At 39.2% G+C, this 27,682-nt stretch overlaps 2 protein-coding genes across 2 annotated transcripts; one reads left to right on the top strand and one right to left on the bottom strand.

Annotated features, from left to right (window-relative positions):
• The first annotated feature begins 111 nt into the window (after window positions 1–111).
• Window positions 112–27,682, top strand: TRAPPC3L (trafficking protein particle complex subunit 3L). Its single transcript, XM_059941625.1, is given in 5 exon segments — window positions 112–153; window positions 4,397–4,494; window positions 17,594–17,615; window positions 24,516–24,701; window positions 27,563–27,682. Coding segments are annotated over 5 exon segments (468 nt in total).
• On the bottom strand, window positions 17,126–22,282 carry CALHM5 (calcium homeostasis modulator family member 5). The gene is made up of 2 exons (XM_059941980.1): window positions 21,743–22,282; window positions 17,126–18,277 (listed from the first exon to the last, which is right to left on the bottom strand). Exons 1-2 carry the CDS (start codon window positions 22,280–22,282, stop codon window positions 17,870–17,872), a joined length of 948 nt encoding a protein of 315 aa, XP_059797963.1. The 3' UTR covers window positions 17,126–17,869.

The following is a 27,682-nucleotide window of genomic DNA, read 5'->3' on the forward strand; positions in this document are numbered from 1 at the left end:
GAGCAAAAGCAGTAGTGCAGAAGTAGCACCCGTGTCTCAGAGCAAGGAGGAACTTGCAAAAACAACACAAAAGGACAAAGATTGATACACTTTCTTCACCTGCCAGGCAAAATGTCTCGTCCTGCACACGGAAGACCAGAATACCATAAAATAGTAAGATCTTTTTATAAACATATTCTCAAAGAGATTTTTTTTCTACTTCAGAGAAATTGTTTTCTTGAGTGATTTCTGAATTATTTTGCAAGGGGATGCTATTAAGTAGACTTTTTCAGTGGAGCAAGGAAGTGTTTAGTGGAGAGAATCATAAATGACATTTCTGGATTATACTTCAATAAAGATGTTTAAATAAATAAATAAATAAATAAATAAATAAATAAATGACATTTCTGGGAATAGTTACAATGATCTCTTCCATACTGTGAGAGAATAATCGATTCTTTTTTTTTTTTGTCAAATTTTATTTATTTTAACTGTTGTAAAGTATTTCATACTTTTATAAACCAAAATTTATTCTTCTGTTGTTGGACATTTAGGTTTTTTCCAAATTTTGGCTGTTACAAATAATTCTGGAATGAACCTTCTTGGATATAGCTCCTTGTGCACACTTGGGGGAATTTAAAATACACGGTACATAAAGTTTACCAACTTCATCACAATTATAAAGGCGACTTTACATACATGGTTCTACCTTGAAATCTTATAACAACCCCAAGAGGCTGCCTGAAGGGGTAGTAACCTCCACTAAACCCTTCTAGCGTCTTCCTCCAATTGTTCTTATCACCACTCGGCATGTTCCTTCTCTGCATCATACACTCAAGTGTCTCTGTAATTCACACTGAAAACAACTGGCATGGTGGATATTGCTAGTTCCTGTCTCATATCCATTCGTCCTTCTTTCGTTATTACCAGAACATCAGTTTTGTTTGGGATGGCAGCATGCCCAGTTTTTTTAAAAAAAACAAACACATTACTCTCTATCTCCCATGCAGCTGCACTGGGGGCAGGGTTGGGGTTGGGGGGGACTCTGGCCAGTGAGGCTACTTGGGAATCTGTAGGGGAGTCTTCTGGGCAGCTACTGGAAAGTCTTGCTTTCTTTTTTTTTTTTTTAAACATCTTTATTGAAGTATAATTGCCTTACAATGGTGTGTTAGCTTCTGCTTTATAACAAAGTGAATCAGTTATACGTATACAATATGTTCCCATATCTCTTCCCTCTTGCATCTCCCTCCCTCCCGCCCTCCCCATCCCACCCCTCTAGGTGGTCACAAAGCACCGAGCTGATCTCCCTGTGCTATGCGGCTGCTTCCCACTAGCTATCTATTTTACATTTGGTAGTGTATATACGTCCATGACACTCTCTTACCCTGTCACATCTCACCCCACCCCCTCCCCATATCCTCAAGTCCATTTTCTAGTAGGTCTTAATCGATTCTTTATACATATTTTAAGGTCTTCTTTTCTGACTAATTAGATCTACAAAAGTGTCAAATTTTTCTTTTGTCTCTAACAGAAAATGTGAAAAGAGTAAGCAATTCTTTGTATTTCCTACTTGTAATTTGTTGTATTTCATACTTCATGAAATAGGAAACAAAATGTATACAAAATAGGTGATTATATATTAAATTAAGTAGGAATAGGTCATCAAAAACTCAGTATTAAAAGATTGCCTTTGAAAACATATTTTCTAGACTTAAATGTAAGTGATTATTATTGTGATTTGGTGTGTGCTATTATCTTTTCTGTATATTCCAAGTTCAGAGTTATTTTTAAAACTAATTTGAGGATAGATTGGATAAACATTATCCTTTAATCCTCTTTTATTATAGTTTAGAGGCATTCAGAAGTTACAGATATGAAAACTCATCAGTTTAAAGCTCTGTTAATTATTGCAGTAGACTGATGGGCATTGCATACAACTAAGTAATTTCAGGCGTGGATACTTAGAATTGTATGACTAACCCACGCACACCCCAGCTGGGAGCGCCGGCAGATGCCCCTTCTGGCATTCTGGAACTTTATTTCTTTTTTTGTGGGGCTCTAAAATGCTAAAAATATATTATACGTGGTTAATATTGCACCTAAATCACTTGATTTATGTATCAGTTAAAACACATTTTTATCCTGATATATCCAAAACCTTCTGAAATAATTAATGGTGTTCTATTTTTCATATATGAAATGATTGCTTTTTACTGTTTTTAAAACTGTGAAGACAAATTTATGTTGATCTCTCTTGTGATCAATTTGAGACCCTACTGGACATGTACTTCAAGATACAGCCTTTGGCCATGAAGCAAAATGAAGAACACTGGCCTTTATGGGCATTGAGCTTGAAACTCAGCTGGAAGTAAATTATAGTTAGTACCCACCCACCAGAGAGAGGAAAGAAAAGGAAATGCCATTTTTTCAGTTTAGCCTTAATTATAAATGGGCACAATGTTGAAGCTACGGCATATAAGTAGGTCTAATTTTAGCTCCTTTTCTCTCTTTTTTCAAATTCTTCTGTTTTACTGCTAGTGGTAACAACCACATTCATTCATTTCTCTCTCCCCCCCCCCTTCACCTTTGCTTATTCTTTTGCTGTGGTATTGGCATACAACAGTAATTTATCTTCTGCTGTGGCTTGTTATATGTTAGGCGATACTTCGTGTGTAATTTATAGGCAGTTCTTATTCTTGTGATTTATGATTAGGTTCTTAGAAGATTTAAATAAGAACAGAATTAAAACTGAATACATGATGGCCCTTCAGTGATTTGTTTAACAACATTTTTGTTTAAATCACTTGCTTTACATCCCTGGTTTCCTAATAGAAATATTAACGTACTCATTATTTTCTTATACCTGAATTGTGTACATTAGTGTTCTTAATGTAATGTTAATGTATTTAATGTATATTCTGCATACATTTATGACATTGTGATTTATCTTTTCAACATAAATTATGTCCACATGTGCCATATACTATTTAGATTCTTTTTATTTAAAATGTATTTAGTTACAATAAATATTCTACCCAATTAAAGAAACATATTTGTCATGATATAAACCTATACATAAGGGAATGGACATTCATGGTATTGGGCCAATTTTGGAAGTATTTGGATCAAAATTATATAGCATTTCATAGAAGCCACTTTGTTGAATAAACTATTTTATTGGTTTTCTGAGCCATTTCTGCCCATGATTTAAGACTAAACAATTGAATACATATTATCAGGCCTTATCTTTCTCTCCACGTTATGCTACACAAGATACCTGGGCATGGAGGTAAAGGCACCTCTTCTAACCTGGAATCCGTATTTGACCTTTCATGAAAATACAAGATTCTGCACAAAATAAGATTATGTTCAACAGTGGTACCCCTTCCTACCTCCCTCTCCCATTCACCCCTACCCCAACCAGTTCTTTCTTTTTTTTTTTTTTTTAACATCTTTATTGGAGTATAGTTGCTTTACAGTGTTGTGTTAGCTTCTGCTGTATAACAAAGTGAATCAGCTATATGTATACATAGATCCCCATATCCCCTCCCTCTTGCGTCTCCTTCCCACCCTCCCTATCCCGCCTGCAGTCTCAGACTCCACCCTGGCTCTGCCCATTGCTGGCTAGTTGGGCAAGTCGCTCATTCCTCCTGAGGCCTCCTTCCCTCCTCTGTAAGACAGAGAATTGGAACAAATTATCTCCAATATCCTCTTTCTTCGTACTCAATAGCAGATGCAAAGCAGAGAGACTTTTTAAAAGGGATTGATTGAGCTTTGCGTTTTCTTTTTTCCATACTTTCAACACATCTTTGATAAACTAAACCCAAGTTATCCTCAGTTTTATTTTTCATTTTTAATTTACTCTGAAAAACAGTACATATTTTGGAGATCTATAAGGAAAGTGCAAGTTCTCCTTCTTCTCTAAGTATAAAGGAAAACACTCACAAATTGGTTGGGTTCAGCCCGACGGTCTCCTTGGCAGACCTGGAACCCATTAGGGATTGTGCAGACTCATGAGGAGTCTCACCCAATTATTCCTTCCAACTGCAAACTTGGTCAGCATGTGGCAAAGGCCATTCTAGAGCAATAAGAATTTATATTATCAATTAGTATTTAAAAAAACTTCCTCCATGAAAACACATTGGAAGTTAGATAATATAAGCAAATGCACAGAAAGACGTTCTCATGTTAAGAAATTTATTTCACAGCTCTTTTCACCCAGCATTGTATCCAAATATGGGTACAATTTGTTCTCAAAAGTGAAAATTGTTGCAGTTTTTATGGGGGTAGGGGTGGGGTGGAAGAAATGAACAGATGATCTCAAAGGCTGCTTCCAACTGGAAAATTTTGTGAAAAGAAAGAGTAATATATTGTTCGTAACTTTGCCTGTAACATAAAACTATCCTTTTTTCCCCAGAACAAAGATCTCTTTGTCCTCACCTATGGAGTTCTGGTTGCCCAACTCTGTAAGGATTATGAAAAAGATGAAGATGTGAATAAATATTTAGATACAATGTGAGTAGAAGTCTTTCATTCTTGTGGAATGTAGTTGGTCTTCCTCTTTTGGCTTCTCTTGCTCCAATATACCAGCTCTTCTTCTATTTCAACAAATCGCATTCTAGAGCTGAACGTTATTTCTGACAATTGCCATCAGGTTGCTATAAAGCATAAAATAATAGGAAGGGACATTTATTCCATGAATATCAATCATGCAACGTTTTCTTTTACTTGTGAAGTAAAAAGGGCATCTGTCATTAGCCTCATTTTACTGATGCTGTAATTAAGACTTAGATGATGTCACCACGACCACACAGTAAGAAAAGTAAGAAAAGCCAGTTTAACTTTTCGTGGGGATGTAAATTGGTACAGCTACTATGGAGATTCCTAAAAAAAAAAATTAAAAGTAGAACTATCATAGGATCCAGCAATTCCACTCCTGGGTATTTACTTGAAGAAAACAAAAACACTAATTAAAGAAAAGATATATGCACCTCTATGTTCATTGCAGCATTGTTTATGATAGTCAAGATATGGAAGCAATCTAAGTGCCCCTCAATAGATGAATGGATAAAGAAGATGTGGAACACATATATATATATAAAATGGAATACTACTCAGCCATTTAAAAAAAGAACAAAATCTTGCCATTTGCAATAACATGGATGGACCTAGGGGGTATTATGCTAAGTGAGATAAGTCAGACAGAGAAAGACAAAGACTGTATGACTTTACTTATACGTGGAATCTAAAAAGCAAAACAAATGAACAGACATAACAAAACAGAAACAGACTCAGATACAGAGAACAAACTAGTGGTTGCCAGAGCAGGGATGGGAGGAGGGGTGAAATAGTTGAAGGGGATTAAGAGGTACAAACTACCAGCTATAAAATAAACAAGTAACAGGGATGTAATGTGCAGCACAAGGAATATAGACAATATTTTTAATAACTTTGTATGGTGTGTAATCTATAAAAATATCAAATCACTGTGTTATACACCTAAAACAAATACAGTATTGTAAGTCAACTGTACTTCAATTTTTAAAATTTATGGTTTTCAGAGAAAAAAAAGCCAGCTTAGAATTTAATTCTTCTGACTTTATTCTAGTGCTTTTTCCAAAAATTAATTGTTTCTTTAAAATATACCTTTGAATAGAATATGTATATATATATATATACACACAACTGAATCGCTTTGCTGTACACTGGAAACTAACACAACATTGTAAATCAACTATACTTCAATAAAAAAATAAAATATAAAATAGAGCTTTGAAGATTTTCTCCTATTATGATCATCATTCTGAGAAAAATGAAAATGTGGAATTTACAGTAGAGTTACCATAGTTGATTTTACTTGTAGTAATGAAATATTACACGGTTTTAACTTAACAGGCATATATCCCTGTGTTTATTATAAGAGCAAGCCGAAAATAAAGTTGTACTTTTCTCCAGTCTAAGGTCTAAAAGAAAGCTCCTTAGTTACACAAAAATATATTTCATGGTTTCCAAACACATTTACCATAAAAGTTTTATTATTAGGAGAAGCTAATCAGAGATAAACTTGATCATTTAAATCAAGATAATCGTAAAGGATAGGCTTGACAAGAAATATTATGATGTTGCCATTACGAGTTAAACATGAGGAGCTCTGATCCTCATCAGATTCAGAGCGGTGGTCTAACCGAGTCCAATGTAATGGAGATTAAATATGAGTACATATCCTGCTCATCCACATTCCCACTGTGTGACCCTGAGCAAGTCATTTAGCCTGTCCAAACCTCATTTTCCTCATCCGTCAGGTGAGACCTCTTCCAGCTGTAGTTCTCCTGATTTTCAGGTATTGCTTTCCCTAGCTAAACTCTGGACACAGAACTAGATCATAAATAGATGAGTGTGCTGATTGTAGCTTCCAAAGCCCCCCTTAGAGCATCCGGGCCTTCTAGTTACTGATAGTGTTTACAAATACTTGGCCTGGTGCAAACTCTGTTCATCAAAGCTGGGAAAGCTTTTTACTGTCAGGTCAATGTCATTATGATGGTTGTTCTGAAGGGTATAGAGGGAATTTATGATTTTTCAGTAAAAACATCACATCATTGGTCACATGATGTGATGTTTGGTCACATCACATCATTGGTTGTCACAGTAAGATGAAATTTTTAAAAAGAGAAAAGTATGATATAAAATATATAAAAAATAGAAACAGACTTATAAAACTTGAAATTCTGATCCTTAGGTTGAAAAATTGGAACTCCATATATTGTGCTTGTTAGAAATTCTGGAAAGCAAAAATGAGATCTTTTCCTTTGAATAGTATAAGTTGAAACCTTGGAAAGGTAAGGGAACTCATGATCAACTTTACTGAGAACATCTTTATTATGAAAATAGAGCAGTATAAATCTGCCTTTTAGTTTAATGTTTTAATCAGTATGTGACACACAGTTTTACTGTATTTTGTGCCTGTTGATCTTCTAAGAACTTGTTGCTGGCCAGCTTCTTTTGTATATATTCCTATTCTCCATCCAACTAGAGCAAAAATGTTTTACAAAGAATGAAAATAATATGAAGTTTTCTCGAGTTATGTTAATAGACATAAAATTTGACTTGATACTTTCTTAGATTATCCAGTGAAGTTACGGTTCATTTCTGGGAAATTAATTTCCCCATCACGTCTGTAAGCTTTTCCAAAGGAAGGGAAATTTCAGACATTCTTGGGGTTTGGCCCACCACGCCATGGCAAACCAGCACATTGTAGACATTCATTAAATATAGAAGTGAATTTACAAAATATTTGAAGATTTTTTTTTTCACACATCTACACACTGTTGCTCCTCCTATTCTGTCCAGAAGAGGGCAGTGGGCCACATCCATCTCCAAATTAAAGACTCTTTCCTATCCCTTCCCCTCCTACCCTAACTCTCACTACTGGCAAAAGCCCCCTTAGTTCAAGCAATATTTACTATGGTGAAAATTCAATCCTCCAAAAATGTCTGGTTGCTCACAATAACAAGATTTGAATTACAATAGGATCCTGGACAGGAAAATAACTGACTGTCATTAAAGAATAGACAGTAAACTCATCTTGATAATTTTATAGAAACGTTTATTTTTTCCATGATTTATATGAGTGTAGAAAGTTTCGGGACAAGATTCATTCTTGCTACATTGATGTCAATTGTGATTACAAAATGCAAACATTAAAGAGGTAATCAAATCAGTAGATATTATATTTCACTTAACTTACTTAATGGGCTCATATCTCTTCCAGTTTATTATAAGGGCAAATAGAAAATACAATTGTACATTTCTCTGGTCTAAGATCTAAAAAACATCTCTTTAGTTACCCAAAAATATATCTCATGCTTTCCAAACATACTTATGGTCAGTTTTATTATCAGGAGATGCTGGAGACAAAAATGATCATTTAAATAAATCATTCCCATTTATTGTGGAAAATATTTGAAATGTATCCTAAAACTCATCATGGAGCCAAATTGTGTTAGGTAGGCTTCTTTATGTTGCTGGCATTTGGGTTGTCAGGTAATAGGGGTTTATTGTGAGGATATTCTGGGACACGACAGCTAGGCCTCATGGAAGAACAGAAATTCAGTCTGTCTTGTGGTCTCAGTAGCAGACATTTATGGTTCCCTACTTCAGTCTTCTGCCATTTTGGCGACTCAGCTACTCTCTGGTTATTATGTTCTTGCAGCTACCTACTGATATCATTCTATTCTTCTATATCTTCTCTCCATCTCAGTGATTCTGCTGCCTCTTGGTTTCTGCTTACTCTCTTCTCCCCAGGCATTTTTTGTCTTCTGCCCAATCATCCAAACTGTGACTCTCTCTGTGTGTCTCACATTCAAAGTCCCAAAAAGAGTCTCTAGCCTGTGCAGCCAATCACTAGCCCTCTGCTGGGTAGAGTTTCCATGCTAAACCACTTCCAGGCCTATAGCCAAACTATGCACTGACAGTCCGGGTTCTCAAATGCCCATCCTTGTCCATTATCTGTGGCCAAAACAACAGGGTAATGAGACACAAAGCATGGCCATCGTAGGGAACCCCTAAGGAAGGGTATTTGGTTATGAAAAACATCCTGAGTTTTCCCCAAATGGGGAAAAGTAATTGGCAAAGAACTTGTTCTTCCTGTCTAGGAAATTAGTAGCAGTAATTTATGGGTCTTACTTTACCTATGAATGCTCTGCTCACTTTATTCACCTTACTGATGCTGGTGTTTGTTTTCCTTTGTTCCAGAAGCTAGAAGTCCTGTATAGAATAGTGTTGCAGGCTCCATTTAGCATGCTAACTATAAGGTATCAAAGTAGGGAATTGTCATTGTTATGCATTTTGGAGATAATAATCAAGTAAGCAAACCTTTCGCCAAAAAAAAAAATACTTCCCCCATGAGGCAGTCCAAGTGATACCACATTGTTAGTTGAAAGTAAATATTTTAGACCATTAGCAAGAATGGGGCAGACGTTTCTTAGAACGGTGAACTCAGAGGAATGCTTTGGTGGAAGGGAGACAACCAGGTTCTCCTAAGAAAAATGATGTTGTACTACAGTAGATAGTATTAGGTTTTTCTTTTGAATTTCTTATAAAGGAACCAATCAGAAAAGTTCTGGTTCTCTAATCCTATGGGGCTTTTGCTTTTGTTTCTCTTTTTCTAAATCCCTTGCAGTCCTTTCTCTTGGCAGTCTGTGTTTTTTCAGAGAATGTTACCAGAGATGACCTGATTTTTTATGTGAATAGAAAAACTGCCCAGGTGAAGTGAACTTGAACCAGGCCATTCAAGTCAGAGACATCAGCATATCTTAGGATATATTTTTTTCTCTTAAAAACAAAACAAACAGTTTTGTTCCTTATGTTTCTGTATTTTACTTTCTCTCCTTTTTTCCCCCTGATATTTGGCTTCTTTCATTTTCTAAACAATGTACATTTTTAAAAGAAGTACTTTCCCTGAAAATTACCATATTTCACAATTCTGAGTATAAGCCTAAATGGAACGCACCCAGTACCACGCACAACACGCAGGATTATGTTGACATCATAATTCTGTGCACAAAATGGAGAGGCTCTTTTCTGTGCTTTGAATGTTTTTTTTTTTCCTTTCTTTTACCAGGATGAAAATTTAAATCTCAATTTTAAAGTTACCTCCATTCCCACACCACCCTCCCACCCAACACGCAGACACACATAGACAGACACATACCCCTTCCTTTTACACACCACTTACTTAAAGGGATAGATGAAGAAATGCAGCCTGAATGGCATAAAATAGAGGGAGACTTGGAACATTTTTATTGCTAGGCAATGCCTGCCCTTTGTTGAAATCTCTCACTGATGTGGAGGACTGTATTTTGCCGTGATGTATTTTGCTTTTACCGTATCAGGGCTGGGAGCATGTCATTGCCTCTGCCTAGTGGTCAGCATCGCCAGAGGATAATATGCCCTGGCTCAGCCTTCCTTCTTCTGGAACATGTGCTCCCCACACACATACTACTGGAGGCCAACTTCCACTCAGCTCAAATCTATCCACGTCAGGCAACTCAAAGATAACCTGCCAGGAATCTCATCAGTGTAGCGTGGGAAGGGGGAGAGGGTGCAGGGTGGCTACCACTAATTTCACCTCCATCAGACAGCCAGGAATTGTGACTCTGTCGCAAAGATTCCCCAATCCTAAAACATTTAGGTATCTTGCCACTGTTTTATACTAGAATAATTTGTAAATAGAAGATTGAGTATTTAGCCATGATGTCATGGGCCCCTAACCCCACCCAAAAGATTGAAGTGGGAAACTGAGGTCCTCAGAGTCTATGTTGCATTCGGGAGCCAGGCGTTCCTTACCTGTGACTCATACAGGGAGCTGAAGGGTGGGAAGAAGCCAAGTGACAGACTCGGTCACTCATCACAAGAGTCTGGGCAGCCCTGGAGGGACAGATTCACAACCAACAGGGTGGACTGGAGACGAGGTCAGAGGGCAGTTCTTAGCACAGCGCAGGCAGAGGTGGGTCCCAGGGTTAATGCACCGTGTGTGCCTAATTCCCAACCCCTTCCTGGAGTTACTGCTTCCTTTCATCCCTCCATCAAGCAATGGAAGCTAATCAGATTAAGCCTAAATAGAACATCTTTCTTTGCTATTACTTACTATTTTTCAAAGGCTAACTCACAATTTAGTGGTAGAGGTCTATTGAATTACTTTACTTTTTCCAACATATGATATTAAAATAAGTGGGAGCCCTTGGTAAACAGGGATTGAATTCCATAGAAGTCACAGCACAGCACCACACAGCATTCCAGAGAAGGATGGCCTCACAGTTAGCTGAATGTCAGGCCATTTTCCTTCTTAGTAACATTTTTGAGCAAGGAAGACGGGAGTGGAAAAAATTAAAAGGAAAGAAAAACCCTTTATAGTCATAAAATTCTCAATATTTAAAAATGGTGAATATTAACAGCAAAAGGAACACACAAAATATTTTGAAAATTCTTACCATTTGGTCCAGAAATATGGCGGAGGAATTATTAAAGATAAGAAATTTGTTTAAACAAACATAACCATTTAGGCTTAATTGTCCCCTCTGAGTAAGCAAGAACTGCCTTATATAAACACCCACACACTTGCTCTGTTCCCCTTTGTACCTCTGGGAGAGGAGAAAGAAGAAAAGCGTAGGAAGTTTTCATTTGTGGACAAGCTTGTGTGCATAACCACAAGTTCTGTGGATTCTGCAGACTGATTAGGTGTAACCCAGAAGACTGCATCAATTACTTAGGGCAGATTCCCAATATGAAGGCAAGGCATCTGCAGGAAAATTACGCTTAAACTTTTATTGTGACTACGTTTGTGTAACATTATTTTTCTTTCAGTCACAGAAAAGTATCTCTTAAGGCTCAATTCTCAGTAAATTCTGCAAGTTATCTCCCCTTACTTATGAATGTCCATCTTCCACTCCTGTTCATGATCCAGTCTCACAAGCAAACTGGCTTTCTCTAGGCATCTTGTCTCCTTAGCACTATTACCAAAGATGTTCCAGAAGGAAGTTTTCATTCTTCCAGATATCTCAGCCCATGAAAATCTAGGCTGTCCTAAGTTTCCATTGGAGATTCTTGTTTTTATTCCTATTGCTTAACTTATTTGGAAGAAACTCATGAGAGACTGACTTATGAAACAAACCTAAGTGTGTGGATTGAAAATAGCAATCGCATGGGGAACGTTTCATTAATGTAACTATTTACAGTGAAATTCCTTACCGGGAGATGAAAACAGTTGAGGAAATACTCTGGGAAACAAAACCCCCAAGGCTCAAGCAACCTTTATCTGAGCCTAAACATTCAGAAACACATGGGGAAGGCCAGCCACACTCAGAGACACATGGAAGGCCAGCCACGCTCTTGGTCAGCCCTGCTTGGTGTGACTCTTAGTTTGTGTCAGAAGTAAGATTTTGTCCAGACTTGCCCTGACCTCTCAGTGAGGCTCCAGGGTAATGGTTATCAATCCTGACTCCCCCATAGAATCTCCTGGAACTTTCCCCCCAAAATCCTGATGCCCAGGCCCTGATTTTGACCAATTAACTCACACTCTCTGGGAATAAGACTCAGGCATCAGAACTTTTTTAATGCTCCCCAGGTGATCTTAATGGGCATCCAGTGCCCTAGAGCAGGGGTTTTCAAACTGCGTTCCTCGGTGCTCTAGGGTGATCACTGCAGAGGCAAGGTGGCATGTGATGACTGCTACCCATCTCGTCACTCAGTCCAAATTCTTCCAGAGTTACCACTCATTTTGTCTCCTTTAAGTGTTTCAAATAAAATAAAATGTCATTGGAAAAAAAGTGGAAAACATTAGAGAGATGTAATCAAGGATAGTCTCGATTAAAACAAAGCCCACCAGCGGTTGGGATAACTAGCTTATCTCTCGCAGAGGAGGTAGGGAGAGAAGTTTTGTCTCCCAGGACCTTCACTCCAAAGAAGATGGATATTGATCAGACACCGGTCTGTAACTCTATATTTGTCTGCATATTTCTTTATCCACTTTACTTCCTATATAGGGTCAGTGAAACTCACTCATAGTTAGCCAATTGTTTAAGGAAGCAAGCGTTTTAAAAGCACTATCCCTCGTGTTTCCTCTCATGGCACAAATACCAACAAAACTCCTGGGAGAATCATCTTGATCTGTTGATATCATCAGCAATTATTATTATTGCAGAAGCACATCTTTTATGTTAAAATCTAAGAATAAAATGTTGTTACAATGCAACTAGTAATCATTTTATAGGTTATGTATTCTGCCAAAGGATGCATATATTCTGAGGTATTTTCTAAAGCAAAATTATTCAATAGTCACCTGAGTTGATAACTTTTCTTACTTTATCCTATTCCTTGAAATGATCTAGAGAATGTGATTAGGTAAATTGATTAATTCATTTTTCCCAATTGAATCTCAGTTTTCAATACAATTTAAAACGTCTAAAGATTTTTCTCTGGCATTGGTGTAGCTGTAGGGTCAGGAAATTTGAAACTGTGAAGAGAGAGCTGTTCACACAGACAGAAAGATGTGCTCTAAAAGGTATAAAAGTTAAAGTTTGGGGACTATTCTAAATCTTTTATGAACTTTCCCTTGCTGAAAATTCCTTCTTTATCAATTGTCATTTTTACCTAAGGAAATAAAATGAGAAGTTGACCTCATCAATATAGAGAACTAGAAACATAGTTAGAGCATAATTGTCTCAAATATCTAGAAACCCAAGGTGGAAAAGCTGTGCTGAAAGAGAAAGAGGCCAGGGACCCAGACGGAGGCCAAGAAACTTGGAGATAGGCATCAATTCCCAGGAGTACATCAAGAAGCCAACTGACTGGGAATTCATGTGCTACTGGCCTTAAGATTTAGGACGACAGAATTGAAAGAAATTCTGATCCAACACTCTAATATTACAAGTGAGAAAACTTGCTTCAAAAGATTAAATGAACACTTGAGAATATACCAACATGAGGCAGCGTTTATGTGATGGAGGTTAGGAATCAGACTAATTCAGGTCCAAATTTAAGCTCTATCTCTTACCTGTGGCTTAAACTTAACCTTTTTGAAATTTAGCGTTATTCATAAAAAATGGAAACAATAATCCTTCCGAGTGTGCTTGTGAAATTTTAAATATAAATCTTATGTAAAGTATCCAGCACATAATAGTTTGCTAATAAATTTTAATTCTGCCTTTCCTCTTCGATGGAATAGCAAAATTTAGAATATGATCTCTCGCACAGCTGGGCAAGTATTCTTTCGGCATAACTCAATTCTAACAAACTACTGAACTTTGAAAATATTATTTGAAGCAACCTAAAAGCAGTTTTCTTCCAGACTCAAATATGACATTTTATGTTTGTAATAAGAATCTTCTGAGCTCCCTGGTGGCGCAGTGGTTAAGAATCCACCTGCCATTGCAGGGGACACGGGTTTGAGCCCTGGTCCAGGAAGATCCCACATGCCGCAGAGCAACTAAGCCCGTGAGCCACAGCTACTGAGCCTGCGCTCTAGAGCCCGCAAGCCACAACTACTGAAGCCCACATGCCACAACTACTGAAGCCCGTGTGCCTAGACTCACAACAAGAGAAGCCACCACAATGAGAAGCCCACGCACCGCAATGAAGAGTAGCCCCCGCTCGTCACAACTAGAGACAGCCCACACGCAGCAACGAAGACCCAATGCAGCCAAAAATAAATAAATAAATATAATTGTTTTTTAAGTAAAAAAAAAAAAAAGAATCTTCCAACCTCCAAAAGGGATTAAACTAACTTAATGCTCTTGACCAAAACCCTACTCCAATAGGTATAAGTACAAAGCCACTGACACTTGCCTTGCCTACTAGTAACCCCAGGCCTCCTTCTGGGGTTACGCTCCATGCTCAAGTCCAGCCTCAGTAGCTCAGCTTGCCCTTCTACCTCTTCTAAAGTCTCATTATTTCCCAGTACACATTTGGGGCTTCATTTAGGTTTAGTCAGAAGCCACTGCTATAAATGATTAGAACTGGAGACAGATCCTTCCTTGTGTCAGCTCCTCAGGGCAATCTAGGTTCCCCTGGGAACTTTGGGCAATGATGGGATTGGTTGAATACATGATAACAATCAAGGCAGCAACCACACAAACGAGAAAAGTCTTCATCCTTGCAGCTGCCATATAAAAGGTGCATGTACAGATCCACTGCTCCTTGCTATTCACCTCATAGGTGAGGGGCTGCAAGTATTGACTTTATTCTGGTTGCATGAATGGGCAAAGGAGAAGGAGAGGGTAGGAATGGGTTATACAAAATAACTTAGCTTTTTAAAATTATTATTAAATTAATGAGATTCCAATAGGAACATAGCAGTGGCTTAGTTCTGAATCTAAAACCATAAGGTTTCTTAAAAATCATATAGAGCAACAAGGAGAATAATGGGAAACTCACAAACTCTATTTTCTTGAAACAAGAGAAAATATTTCTCCATAATGAAAGAGTATAAATTGTAGCAGGGAAAATTGATCCAAAAGACCTATCTGAAAGCATATTTGGTACTGTTTTTGGACTTTAAAGATGAAGAAAGAATTTTGTGAGAATATAGGTTAAAAACATCATGATAATAATAAATTAGGATGGCATCAGATGTTTCCTTAACAGAATTCAATGACAAGACAGTGGAGTAACACTTAAAATATACTCAAGTAAAGAAAGTGTGAACGAGCTAAACTGTCCTTCAAGTATAGAATAGGCCAATAACTTGAATATGTAAAAATTCGGGGAATAGGATTCCTGAGAACTTTTTCTGAGAATAATACTAGAGGGTAAACTCCAGGCAAGCAGGAGTTGATTGACAAAACTTCAGCAAAAAGAACAGAGCACATAGTTTATTTCATTATATAACTGTTATGAAAAATTTCAAACCTACACAAATATAAAGAGAATATGTAGTAAGTCCCAAGTACCTACTATCCAGCTTCAATAAGTATCAGTACTTTGCCCATCTTGTTTCAACTATCAGCTCCCCCTTTTATTGTGCTGAAATATTTTAAAGAAAACCAAAATTTAACCAAAAATCATTAAAAATGAATGTCAGGCTTTGGTGGAGCTAGTTTAGAGAGGTACCTATTCAGCATCTATCAAATCATTCCATAGAGGATATACTGCTTACTGAAATCAAGAGGAAAAAATTATTAAGGAAACACCTATGCATAGGGAGAATTTTTGTATAAATCTATGTATAAATTCAATTTGCCTCTAATTTCTCTCTTTTAATAAATTCTGATTTTCACATATTAGTGTTCAGGCTATCTTACTTCATAGTGCCCCCAAATCTGATGGCTTAAAACAACAAATATTTTTTTAAGCTCATGATTTTCTGGATCGGGGATTTGGACAGGACATAGTGGGGACCCCTTTGTAATGTCTGCAGCCTCAGATGGTGTGGCTCGAAAGTCTGATGGCTGGAATGACTTCACTCAGACCATAGACCTGGGACCTTTTTTCTGGCTGTCGGTTGGGTTCCCTGGCTCTTCTCCATGTCTTGTCTGCTGAGGCTGGAATGTCCAAAATGACTTCTTCACTCAGATGCCTGGTACTTTACCTATCAATAAAATGACTCAAAGAGTTGGAGTTAGCCAACTAACTCTTTTTAATCTCTCTCTCTCTCTCTCTTCCTCTCTCTTTCTCTCTCTCTCTCCCTTTGGCTAGCTTGGCTTTCTTCAGAGCTTGGTGCTCTCTGGGTAATTGGACTTCTTACACGGTGGCTGGCTTTTACCACGCTGAGCATTGCTGGAGACCAAGGCATAAGCTGCAACAATTCTGCAGTCTGGATTCACTTCTGCTACATTCTATTGGTTCATTAAGGTCAGAATCAAGAAGAGAAAGAGACTCCATCTCTCAGTTGGAGCCACTGAGCCAAGTTTAATTTCCCATGGTTAGGTTTTATTACGGTGAAACTCAGATGCACCAAAGTTGCACAGGAGATGGTCTGGCTAGAATCAAAGTAAATGCAAAACAAAAAACAAAAAAAAAACTAGCTATAAAAACTTCTTAGAAAGTTCCGGCTCATAGAGCCCATGGTTAGCATCTCTTCCTAACTCTGCTTTCAGTGACATCACCTTGGTAATTGAAATTGCATCATAGAAATTGGCAAACACCTCAAATCAGGGTTTGTTTTTTTTTTTGAGAGCCAGTTGTTAAACATTTATCACAGACCATGTCTAAAACCCAAACAATATTTCAAATATTGCAACATCACAGCCCCCACCTCCCACTCTCCCATCTACACACACACAAACACACACACACAACCTGGCTCTGCACCTCCAAGTTCCCAAGGTTATGTTTCAGGTCTTATACCTATAGGATCCTTTCCCCAATTTGGGATAATGTTCCATGGTAATAAGGAGTTCATCCCCAGGATTCTCCAGCTAGGAGGCAAGGACTCTCTGTGGTATAAGATGTGAGCCACAGCGTAAAACATGGTGCCTCTCCCTTAAATATCAATCCCACTCAGAGATTTAGAGGGAATTAATATACCTATATAGTTAAACTAATGTGGATATATTACATAATAGAATGCAAAATTTGCATTCTGTAAATGCCCACAAAAGTGTTTTTAATTTCTTATAAAGTCACAAGGAAATAAATGAACTTCAAGGTTGAAAAAAAGTTTTAACATGTAATATTAATATATGTCTATAACAATACAGTCATAAATATATATATATATATATGTATATGTGTGCTTGTGTGTATGTGTACATGTGTATTTTTTAATGTAGAAATGGGTTCATGAAGGTAAAAGTGCCTAGAGCCCACAAAAGTCATAATACAGCCCTGACCGTAAGGGTCTACTTTCAGTGCAGAGTGGAAACATGTGAAGAGCTCTGAATTTTAGGCATCATATTCTTTTAATGTGTTATTTTGAGAACCGGTGTCTTCAGATTCCAAGGAAATGAATTTCAAATGATAGAATTTCACACATCCTTGAAAGGCAGTAGGATAGATTTACTGAGTGAGGATTTCTACCAACTACACTGCAGATCCCACTGTACAGAAGTCTGTTAAGAGTACCACACTCACTCACAAGTCACCACTGCTACCCCCGGATGCCATGACCATATTTACACAGAGTGGCAGACCTTCTTGCATGAGTCTCACTGTCGATCTTAAAATCTTAGAACTTGAAGCCCCTGAGCCCAACCCCCAACAAATGCGACAGCACCTCTGTCACCATCCTTGGCCGGTCACTCAGCATCAGTTTGAGCACATGACACTGTCTGTAGCTGGGAGCTGCAAAGCTGCTTCCCTTTGTGTTATTGTCTTATAAAGAAACACTAAATGTGAGAAAACGCAGAGATGCTCGGGTAGCTGTTGACGCAGTAGGAAGATGTCTAGACGCCACGAGTCAGTGATGGTGGGCGAGCTGCACATTTTGAACAGCATCCGCAAGCACCATTGTAGTCTCATCATCCTCAGGGCGAAGTTCCAGACCATCCTCCACCACCCTGTGGAGGACGCTGTAGTGTTGCTGGTTTGGGTGGAAAGAATGCAGCTCTGAAGCAGACTCCCAGGCCGCAAAGGTAGGCATGGAGAAGACCTCTGGCCTCTTGTTTTCGAAGAAGCATTTCAGGTTCCTCTCACTCAGCCTTTTGGCATAGTCCAGGAATGTATTTTCCAACTGCTCCTTCTCCTTTTGTGCATACGTCTTCCAAAAACTCAGCTGAAGGTAGCTAACTTTTGATCGGCAGCGAGCATAACAAGTGGTGAGCAGAGAGAAGAAAGATGCTGAACAAATCAGGAACCATCCTAGAATCTTAGAAAGAAAGAGATACTGAGGACCTCAAAAGCAAAGCCACTTCTCAGGGAGCCGGGGTAGTGTTATTGGGAAGTGTATGGCTAATTTAATACCAGACCTCAGTTGAAATCCTTCATCTCAATTACTAACGACAGGGTTTTTTTTTTACAGTCAAATAAAGTTAGGGTTTACCTAACCTCTATTCTCTATCCTACCCACCATTGCTGGTATGCAAAGAAAGACCCAGAAGGCAGGCAAATGGAAATGAGCAAAAATATAGATTATCCAAGAACTGGAAAAACCAAGCCCTCAAATAGTACTAGCTATTAGAGGAAAGAATTCTGTACATGAGTAAACGTGGTCATTTGAGCAAATGACCAGCTCCTTAGCGGAGTGCTTTCAGGCGTTGATACGTGCATCTTCATGGCCCGTGACTGATTTTTCCCTTGTTACATTGTTTGCAGAGAGCAGCAGACCCTCCCTGAGAGAAGTATCATCGCTCATTATCCAGGATAAAGTGAGACAAACGTAACACAATAAGGAAACTGAAGCTCTAAGAATCGGAAGCCTGCATAAAAGCCAAGAAAAAAAAATAGAGTCATTGCAAACCTTCAGGATTTGCTGGTTCTGAATTTTGGTAATTGGAAAAAACAAATTCCTCTCTGAATACGAACTGGTTCTGCTGGGGGTTTTTCCTGAACTTTAAAAACAGAAGTCTAAGCAGCTCAACTTATCTTCTAAACTTTTTGTTGTTCTAATTATATTTTTCACAATTGGAATTAATTTCATATGTGGACAGCTAACAAAGCTCTTTCAAAGTTTCTCTTGACATTTTAGTTAAATGGCCCTTAGTATTTCTCAGCGGATGGACCTATTTGAACACAGAAACAATCTGCAAATGAACCCATTCAGACCGTAACAGAACCACAGATATGCTCCAATGCTTTAAACCAGTGTTTCCCAAATTCCAACTCCAGACTATGGAGGTCATTGTACAGGGTCTCAGACCTCATATGAATGCTAACTCTGGGTTGCCACTAGTTGGGTTTAAATCTCAGCTTTCTCCTTTCTGTGGCTATTCTCCATGCCTCAGGTTTCTCAGTTGTAAAGTGGGGCTTACCTACCTCAGAGGGTAATTTGGGGCATTAAAATGAGATGATGTAGAGATACACGTGACTCAGAAAGTATCAGCCATTGTCACATGCTGCTATTTTTCAAACGTATCCATGTCTATGTAAAAGCATTGCTGAACACAGGATATCTTTCTGACGTGATTTAACAAATGAAGCACAGCTCCCATCGTGTGAAAGTCCTCACATTTACTTTAGTCACTTGTGGTCGGATCTTCCTCTTTTCTTTAACCTCTACCTTTCTTTGTCCACACAGCCGGTTCTCCTGTAGGCCAGTAGGCCATCTCACCTCAGTATCTGAACCAATTCTGCCGTGTCATCAGCTGTTTGATCAGCTTCAGACTCCCCCTCCCCCCATTGCATGACCTTACCTTCCACTCGCTCTCACCTGAGCGCTGAGCCCTGAGCGCTGAGCCCTCTGTTCTTCCCTAATTCATGGTACCCGGGGTCTACCTAGACATGGTGGATGCTCCCACCCCAGCCCTCAAGATGTCCCATTCTGCACGAGTCTCCTCCCTCAAACCCTGGCGTTTTTCTGCTAAGTTTAGAACACTTACTCCGTGCCAGCAGCTTTATATCCATTTACGTCCATCACCTACTAGACCTTCCAGCACCCCTCCAAGGCAGGAGGAAACTATGAGGAAACTGGGACTCTGAGGGGTCAAACCAGTAGCTCTGGGCCGCATAGCTGGTAAGTGGTAGAATCAGTACTCAAACCCAAGGAGAGCGAACTCCAAGACGGAGTTCTTGCCACTGCTCTACCCTACCTTCCCGAAGAATAGCAAGCCACCCAGCTGGATTCCGTCTCTCTGCTGCACCCATGGACGCGGCGCCTTTTACCCCCAGCCGCATACCCAGCTGTTGGTCTGGACTCTTTGTCGCTCCTGCCTGTGGGAAACACTGTGGTCAGCACCTGCTGTGACACAGCTCCCTTTGTCCACATCTCTTATGCCTCTTCTCCTAGGAATCAGCCCCAGGCCCTTCTCATTCCTCTGAAAAGTAAACAGGTCAGCGTGCCCAGGCTAAGCTATGGGAGGATGTGCATGATTTCCTTATGCCTCTGTTTAGAGAAGAAAAGTTCACACAGCGACAAGTGTTTGGATCTACCTGAATGGAGCCTGGTGCCTGAGGACACAAATCATAAATCACTCATTGTATCATAACACTTGTAGTTAATACCTTCCTTCAACCAAAGAAGGAAGACGTTTGGGAGCCTGGCGTGTTTTTATCTAAGATGCACTTTATGCATGAAACAAAAGATTTTGTTTGGGGAGCATATTCAGGCTTATCAGTTTATGAAGAGAGTATGACTATATTGCCAAGCGGTTTTGGAAAGTATGATTTTAGAAAAAGATTTTGCCTTCATGTGTTGTTGAAAAGGCGAGTCTATGCTGAAAAAAAGTAAAATTACACTATTTTCAGCACATTTATTCTTAAACAAATAGCATTCCTGACAAAGTGTGGATCTGTTTATCTACTCTTATTGCTTGTTTTGATTTGGGGAATGTCATTCCTGCTCCTCACAAGTAGGAATTCAGTCTTTTCCTGAGGCCAGGGCCAGGCTCACATCTGGATTCGTGCTCACGTACCTGGAAGGATGACAAGCTACTTCCTTGCGTCAGTTAGGTAAAGCTACAATTTCCTGCTGTTAAATAAAACAGTGCCCCAAATCTTGAGCTTCTAAAGTAATGTAAGAACTTTTTTAGCTGTAGAGCACAGAGTACAGGACGAAACCTCCCTGGAGAATATGGTCCCGTTTCACTGAAGGCTATTTAGAGACTGCCAACACCCACTTTATACAGGAAGTTCTTTCTTCTCCATCTTGACAGTATTTATACATAGAGATAGCAGTTGCCAGAAATCATGCAAGGGAATCTCTACACTAATTATATTATGTGCAACTTTGAAAAGTATTATCTCATTTCGTTCAGCTGTATTTCAATAGACGTGTGTGTTTTTCTGAGAAACCAGTTTGAAAATAATTAATAGACGGCAGTCATTTCTAATTACTCTGCCATTAACACTCTATTATGAGTTAGTGTCATGCATTATTTACAAAATCAACCCAGAGAGATTGTTTTAAAGTACATAAGTATTTACATATGTATAACTCAGAGGAGAATTTCTTTTCAGCAATGAAAAAGACACTCCAATCAGCAATTTTACTAGTCAAGCAACCACTGAAAAGCTTTTCCTCAGATTGTCTTAATGCTGCCCCGTGTTCCAATTTCCACTTAGTTTCAAAATGTTTTAGGAGGATTCAGACTCAGCCCTGGCTCAACAGAGTACAGAGAGAATACTTCAAGCTCACTCTGGGGAAAAAAAGAAAAAAGTCATGTTTGTCCTTTCTTACCTGAGACTGGGCTTGCAGGGACAGTTTCAGTTCTTCGTTGTCCGTAGGGGTCATGCTGATTTTGCCGCAAGGTACTTTGTGAAGTTCATCCCAGCACTCTTTGGGCTTGCCCTTGCAAATCAGCCCCAGGAGTCTTGAACTTTTGGTCCCACTCATGGCACATTCATAAAAAGTCCCATTGAGCAAAGCCACAGAAAGCCACATCACTGGAGCCACCAATGAACTCAGAGTGATCTGACCGAGGACGTAGAAGAAGCGGCAGCTGTGGCCCCTGGGGAAGATTTTCCTGGGATTCACACAGCAGCCTGTGAAGAGTCTCCATGACCTGTTGTTCAGAAAGAATCCCAGGATCAGTAACACCCAGGCGGGAGCAAAAAGGAAAACCAATCCGTACACCACATTCTCAGTGCTGCAGGGACACTTAAAAGCCACGAGTGAAAAGAGACGCTCACCTCCCACAGTCAGCAGAGCCAAAAAGCTGTAGCCAATAACAGTTTTCTGGTTGAGGATGAATTTTAAAATCCCCTGAAAAGCATCCATGTTGGAGATACACAAAGGGAAAACGTTTTGCTCTTATTTATTGGCAGAGCAGCTGTGGCAGTGGCCGAGGGTGGAGCTCTTTCTTCGTCAGAAGCAACAGTCCTCCTTCTCAGACTGAATTCAGCCAGATAAGGAAACAATGTCATTCCCTAGGAATGAATATTCCCCAACAGCGTTCAGATAATGCCTCCTACTGGTGGATATTAGGCCATGAAACTAGAGCCAAAACACAGAGAATTAGAGTAAATTCAAAGTGAACAGCCTCAATTTTTATGTTATTTCCATGTGGCTTGGATTGAGACTCAGAAAGAAATTGCAACTCCACAGATAATAATAGTCTAGGAATTTTCCAACCAGAGGAATCAACATTAGCAGAAATAGGGTGTCAGCCAATTGATTGGGAGCCAAATCAAGCCTCCTAGCCTAGAGTTTCATGATGGTATTTTTCTCTGGTTACTTAAGACTTTTGCACTTTGACTTCAGATCTGGAAGATTCATTTTACATCCTCTTTAACTGACTAGTGACAAATGACATTGACAAATTTTAGGAGTTGGGCTATTTGAAATTTACATGGAAAAGTTCAGGGAGAGTTTGAGTTTTGAATGAAAGACAAAGTGAGAAGGGTCCTAATCATTTCTTTCCTAGACTTTCATAGTAACCTCTTGATTGGTATCTCTGCCTGTGACCTCATGCCCACCCCCATTCTCAACCCTAAATCCATCCTCTATGCTGACATGAAGGAGATCCCTCTAAAACAGAAAACCAGTTCCTCCCTAGCCTACTCACACCTTTGGGGCTCCCTGTTGCCCACAAATTGATAGATGCCAACTTCCGCTGAACCTCACCATGGTATTTCATGCCCTTGACATGTTCCTTCTATCTGGAATATCCCACACGCACACACACACACACACACACACACACCTGACCTTGTTCCCCTGGCAAACTTTCACTCAATATTCATAAACAGGGTAGAAACTTCTTATTCTGTGACTATTTCAAGAGTGGCTACCTAATATATAACATTGTACTTGCAGAGCTTATCATAGTATTGCAGTTATTTTTTTAATATCTATAGCTCCTCTTTAACTGTGAGCTCTTATAAAACAGGAACTACATCTTATTGCATTTTGTATTCTGGGCATAAATATGATGTCAAACACAGAACGGATGCTTACTCAATAATTCTTTTTTCAAATAGTTATCGAACGCCACACTCCACTCCACAGTGTGCCAGGCGCTGTACTAGACAGGCAGTGCTCAGTGAGTACTATTGAATGAATGAATGAATGGTGAAACTTTTAGTACTTCTAATTATAAATAATTTAAGGAAATTGTCTCCATATCTGTCCTACATTGCTTTTAATTTTAAAATTAAATTAATTAAGGCACTTGAAAGACAACAACAGTCAAGCTGACAAATTTCCATGAATGAACTTCAGATTCCAGGCCTGTATGTGTTGTGACAAGGAAGTCCCTTGCACTAGAAGCCAGGGAACTAAGTTACAATGTAACCTTAACCATGTCATTTTACTTCTCTGAGTCCCAGTTTACTCATTTGAGAAACTGGAGGTATGCAAGAAACAGTCTCCAAGGCTTCCTCTGTCTCTACATTGTAGATTTCTTTCAGCTCTTTAAAACAGCAGACTTTTTTGAGAAGCTGCTTTATGACTCACTTATGTGCCTCCCACCACTAACCCTTGTTCCTTCTCAGAGACTTGTCATCCTTGGTGTCACAGCTCCCTCCACTTCCCAAAACACACCCTTGGGTTTAATCTTCCCATGGCACCCTCTGCCCTCTGCTCTGTCGCCTTCCTGTTGTGGCAGGTGTGTCTTGGGTCCCTTCTAATTCAGGATCTTATCCTTTACTAGGCTCATGTGACAAACATTACGCTAGTATGCTGGTGATTAGTAATATTTTTATTTCTTACCCTCCTAAAGGATATTCACTTTTGAAAAAGATTTTTTCAAAAATGATGCCTTAACTCTGAGTTTCATAAACCATATTGTTTCCACAGAAAACTTGTCCTTTAGGATACTCCATGAAAATAAAAGGGTTGAAGACTTGCACAAGTCAGAGGGTCAGTAAATTTCAAAGCTGAGTGTGAACCCAGGCTTTCTGACTCCAAACTCCACGAGCTTAACCATTGTGCCTGGGAAAAGGTATTTGGGTGTGTTACTAACAGTTCTTTGTTCTAGACCAAGTTTTGTAAATTTTTTCCTGTTTACTAGGTTGCTTTCAAGATGTACTTGGGAATTACACCAAGTGTGACCTGTAACAATTCAAGCAGAAATGAATTTTCCCTGATTCCAGACAAGAATCCTCTGGTGGAGTTGGTGGAAGAGCTCCCTGCTGGGCGATCTTCTCTGTGCTACTGCAATTTACTCTGTGGGATTATCAGAGGGACCCTGGAAATGGTAAGGCACAGACTCTATTTTGCCAGGTATATTCATTATCTAGTGCTGTGTAACTACCCCCAAATGTAGCCTCTTAAAACAACAAATATTTATTATCTCACACAGTTTCTGAGGATCAGAAATCTGGTAGCAGCTTTGCTAGGTGGCTGTGATTCAAAGCCTTTCACAGCTTAATGCACATGCAATCAAGCGGTTGGTCAGGGCTACAGTCTCTGAAGGCTTGACTAAGGCTGGGAATCTACTTCCAAGCTCACTCACGTGGCTTCAGTGTCTTTCTCGCAGTCGGTTAGAGGCTTCATGAAGTTCTTTGCCGCATAGGTCTCTTTGTAGATCTAATCACAACAGGTGCTGTCAACTCTGGGGCAACGCTGGAGGGGACTACCTGAATGATAGGAGGCGGGGTCACTGTGGGCCATTTTGGAGGCTGGCTTCCACACCTGAATTATTCATTGATTTATCTAAGACAGTGATCGGCATCTGTTAAGAGGCACTGAGCACACACAGATGAACGAAACACAGTTATCGCCCTTCAAGAATCTTCTGTCCAGTAGAGAAGTCAAATGACTTAGGGCCACGGGAGGACCTGGGGTGGGGTGGGGTGGGGTGGAGTGGGGTGGGAGGTGGGCAGGGAAGCTTTCCTAGGGAAACTCTGAGCTGACATCTGAAAGATAAAAAGCAGTTAGGTGAAGGTCTTGGGGTAAGGGGAAAATAATATTCCAGGTAAAAGGAGGACCTTGTCCAAAGGCACAAAAATAATATTTCGTTCAAGGGACAAGGAAGTTGAATTAGTTCAGTGTGATTCACATGTAGATTGGGAAAAAAAAATCAGGTCCGAAATAGGATAAAGAAGTCTCCAGCTTTCATGGGTAACAGTTGATTATATGTGCTGAATGACAAATATGTATCAGACTTCATGTGGTCCCAAATATCCAAATAATTTCAATGTAGTCTTTTTGTTATTTTAACTGATTTTCAGTTAAATTATGACAAAGACAAAAAAGATCTTATGGGGAAAAAATGAGAGTGAATTTAGCTTCCATATTTCAAAGTGCACTGTACATCCTTCTATTGGATGGTGAGCATCACAAAAGCATGGCTTTTGCATGCTACAGGAGCAGATAACTTGGTGCACCAAAGTCTTCGGTTTAACAAATGCAGGCTGGTTGGCCAGGGAATTCTTAGTGAGAGAGGGGAGTGAGTCAGATAAGACTCAATAAATATTAATTAACTGCCTACTAGACCGAGGCCTTTTCACTTATTATTTGCTTTTACTAGGTATTTTTTTTAACATTTTTATTGGAGTATAATTGCTTTACATCGTTGTGTTAGTTGCTGCTGTATAATCAGCTATACATATACATATATCCCCATATTCCCTCCCTCTTGCGTCTCCCTCCCACTCTCCCTATCTCACCCCTCTAGGTGGCCCCAAAGCACTGAGCTGATCTCCCTGTGCTATGCGGCTGCTTCCCACTAGCTATCTATTTTACATTTGGTAGTGTATATAGGTCCATGCCACTCTCTCACTCGTCCCAGCTTACCTTTTCTCCTCCCTGTGTCCTCAAGTCCATTCTCTACATCTGCTTCTCTATTCCTGTCCTGCCCCTAGGTTCTTTGGAACCTTTTTTTTTTTTTTTTTTTTTAGATTCCATATATATATGTTAGCATAGTGTATTTGTTTTTCTCTTTCTGACTTACTTCACTCTGTATGACAGACTCTAGGCCCATCCACCTCACTACAAATAACTCAATTTCGTTTCTTTTTATGGCTGAGTAATATTCCATTTTATATATGTGTCACATCTTCTTTATCCATTCATCTTTCGATGGACACTTAGGTTGCTTCCACGTCCTGGCTATTGTAAATAGAGCTGCAATGAACATTGTGGTACATGACTCTTTTTGAATTATGGTTTTCTCAGGGTATATGCCCAGTAGTGGGATTGCTGGGTCATATGGTAGTTCATATGTACAGTGCACTTTGAAATATGGAAGCTAAATTCACTCTCATTTTTTCCCCATAAAATCTTTTGTGTCTTTGTCATAATTTAACTACTAGGTATTTTTTACTAGGTACTTTTGCTTATATCTTATTTATCCCAGTAACTTAAAATAGCTGAACAGGTACTCTATTGAGGGTAGGTCAGCAATATGCTGCTCTTGTGTGAGTATATTTTAATGAAGAGAGAAGCAAGCCCTAGGGTTTGCTTCAATGTCTGGGAAATGAGAAATGCTTTATCGTGGAAAAGAAGGCCTGGGTATCAAATAGTCATGTCTATAATTTCGATTTTTAATTTTATACTTATAATTTATTTAGCTGGTGTTTTTTCACAGCTCTCAAAGCCATAAGTAATTGCTAAATGTTGTTAGGACAAGTGATTATGTTACTGAGCTAATGACAGAGGGATGTATAGCAAGTCAATTGGAGAAGAATCATTTTAAGAAGCCATTTATCCTTGGAAGTTCTGCTTGGCAAGGCACATTGAGTCAAGGCTATCTTTGAGTTGGGAATTTGTATTCTTCCTGAGATGGAGCCTTACTTTAGACCTGTACTGTGAGTAAAAAGGGGCCCACATCCTGGGCTTGCCCCAGAATCAACCAGGTTGAGCATGTCCAGGACCACCCCTCTCTTTGCAGACTCACACACAGAGCTGACCACAGCCAGATCATCAACGGAGGACACACAGTAAAGGGCCCTTCATCCACAGAAAAAGCTCTTTTTTTATCATTTTGTAAGGAAAGTCAGCTCTTTATGGGGTAAATCAAACTGAAAATAAAGACAGAAAAAATTAGAGGTTGTTTTTTTTAAAACCTGAATGACTCAGGCCTGTTTTGTTTTTTTTTCTTTTTGTCTTTCCTAGGTTCATTTGGCTGCTGATGTTACATTCTTGCAAGACAGACTAAAAGGCGACAGTGTGACAGGAATAGGAATAACATTTCTGAAAAAGCTGGATGAGGAAAAATACAGACGGAAAAAATGA

This window comes from Balaenoptera ricei, chromosome 12 (genome assembly GCF_028023285.1).
Source record: "Balaenoptera ricei isolate mBalRic1 chromosome 12, mBalRic1.hap2, whole genome shotgun sequence".
NCBI classification, from domain to species: domain Eukaryota; kingdom Metazoa; phylum Chordata; class Mammalia; order Artiodactyla; family Balaenopteridae; genus Balaenoptera; species Balaenoptera ricei.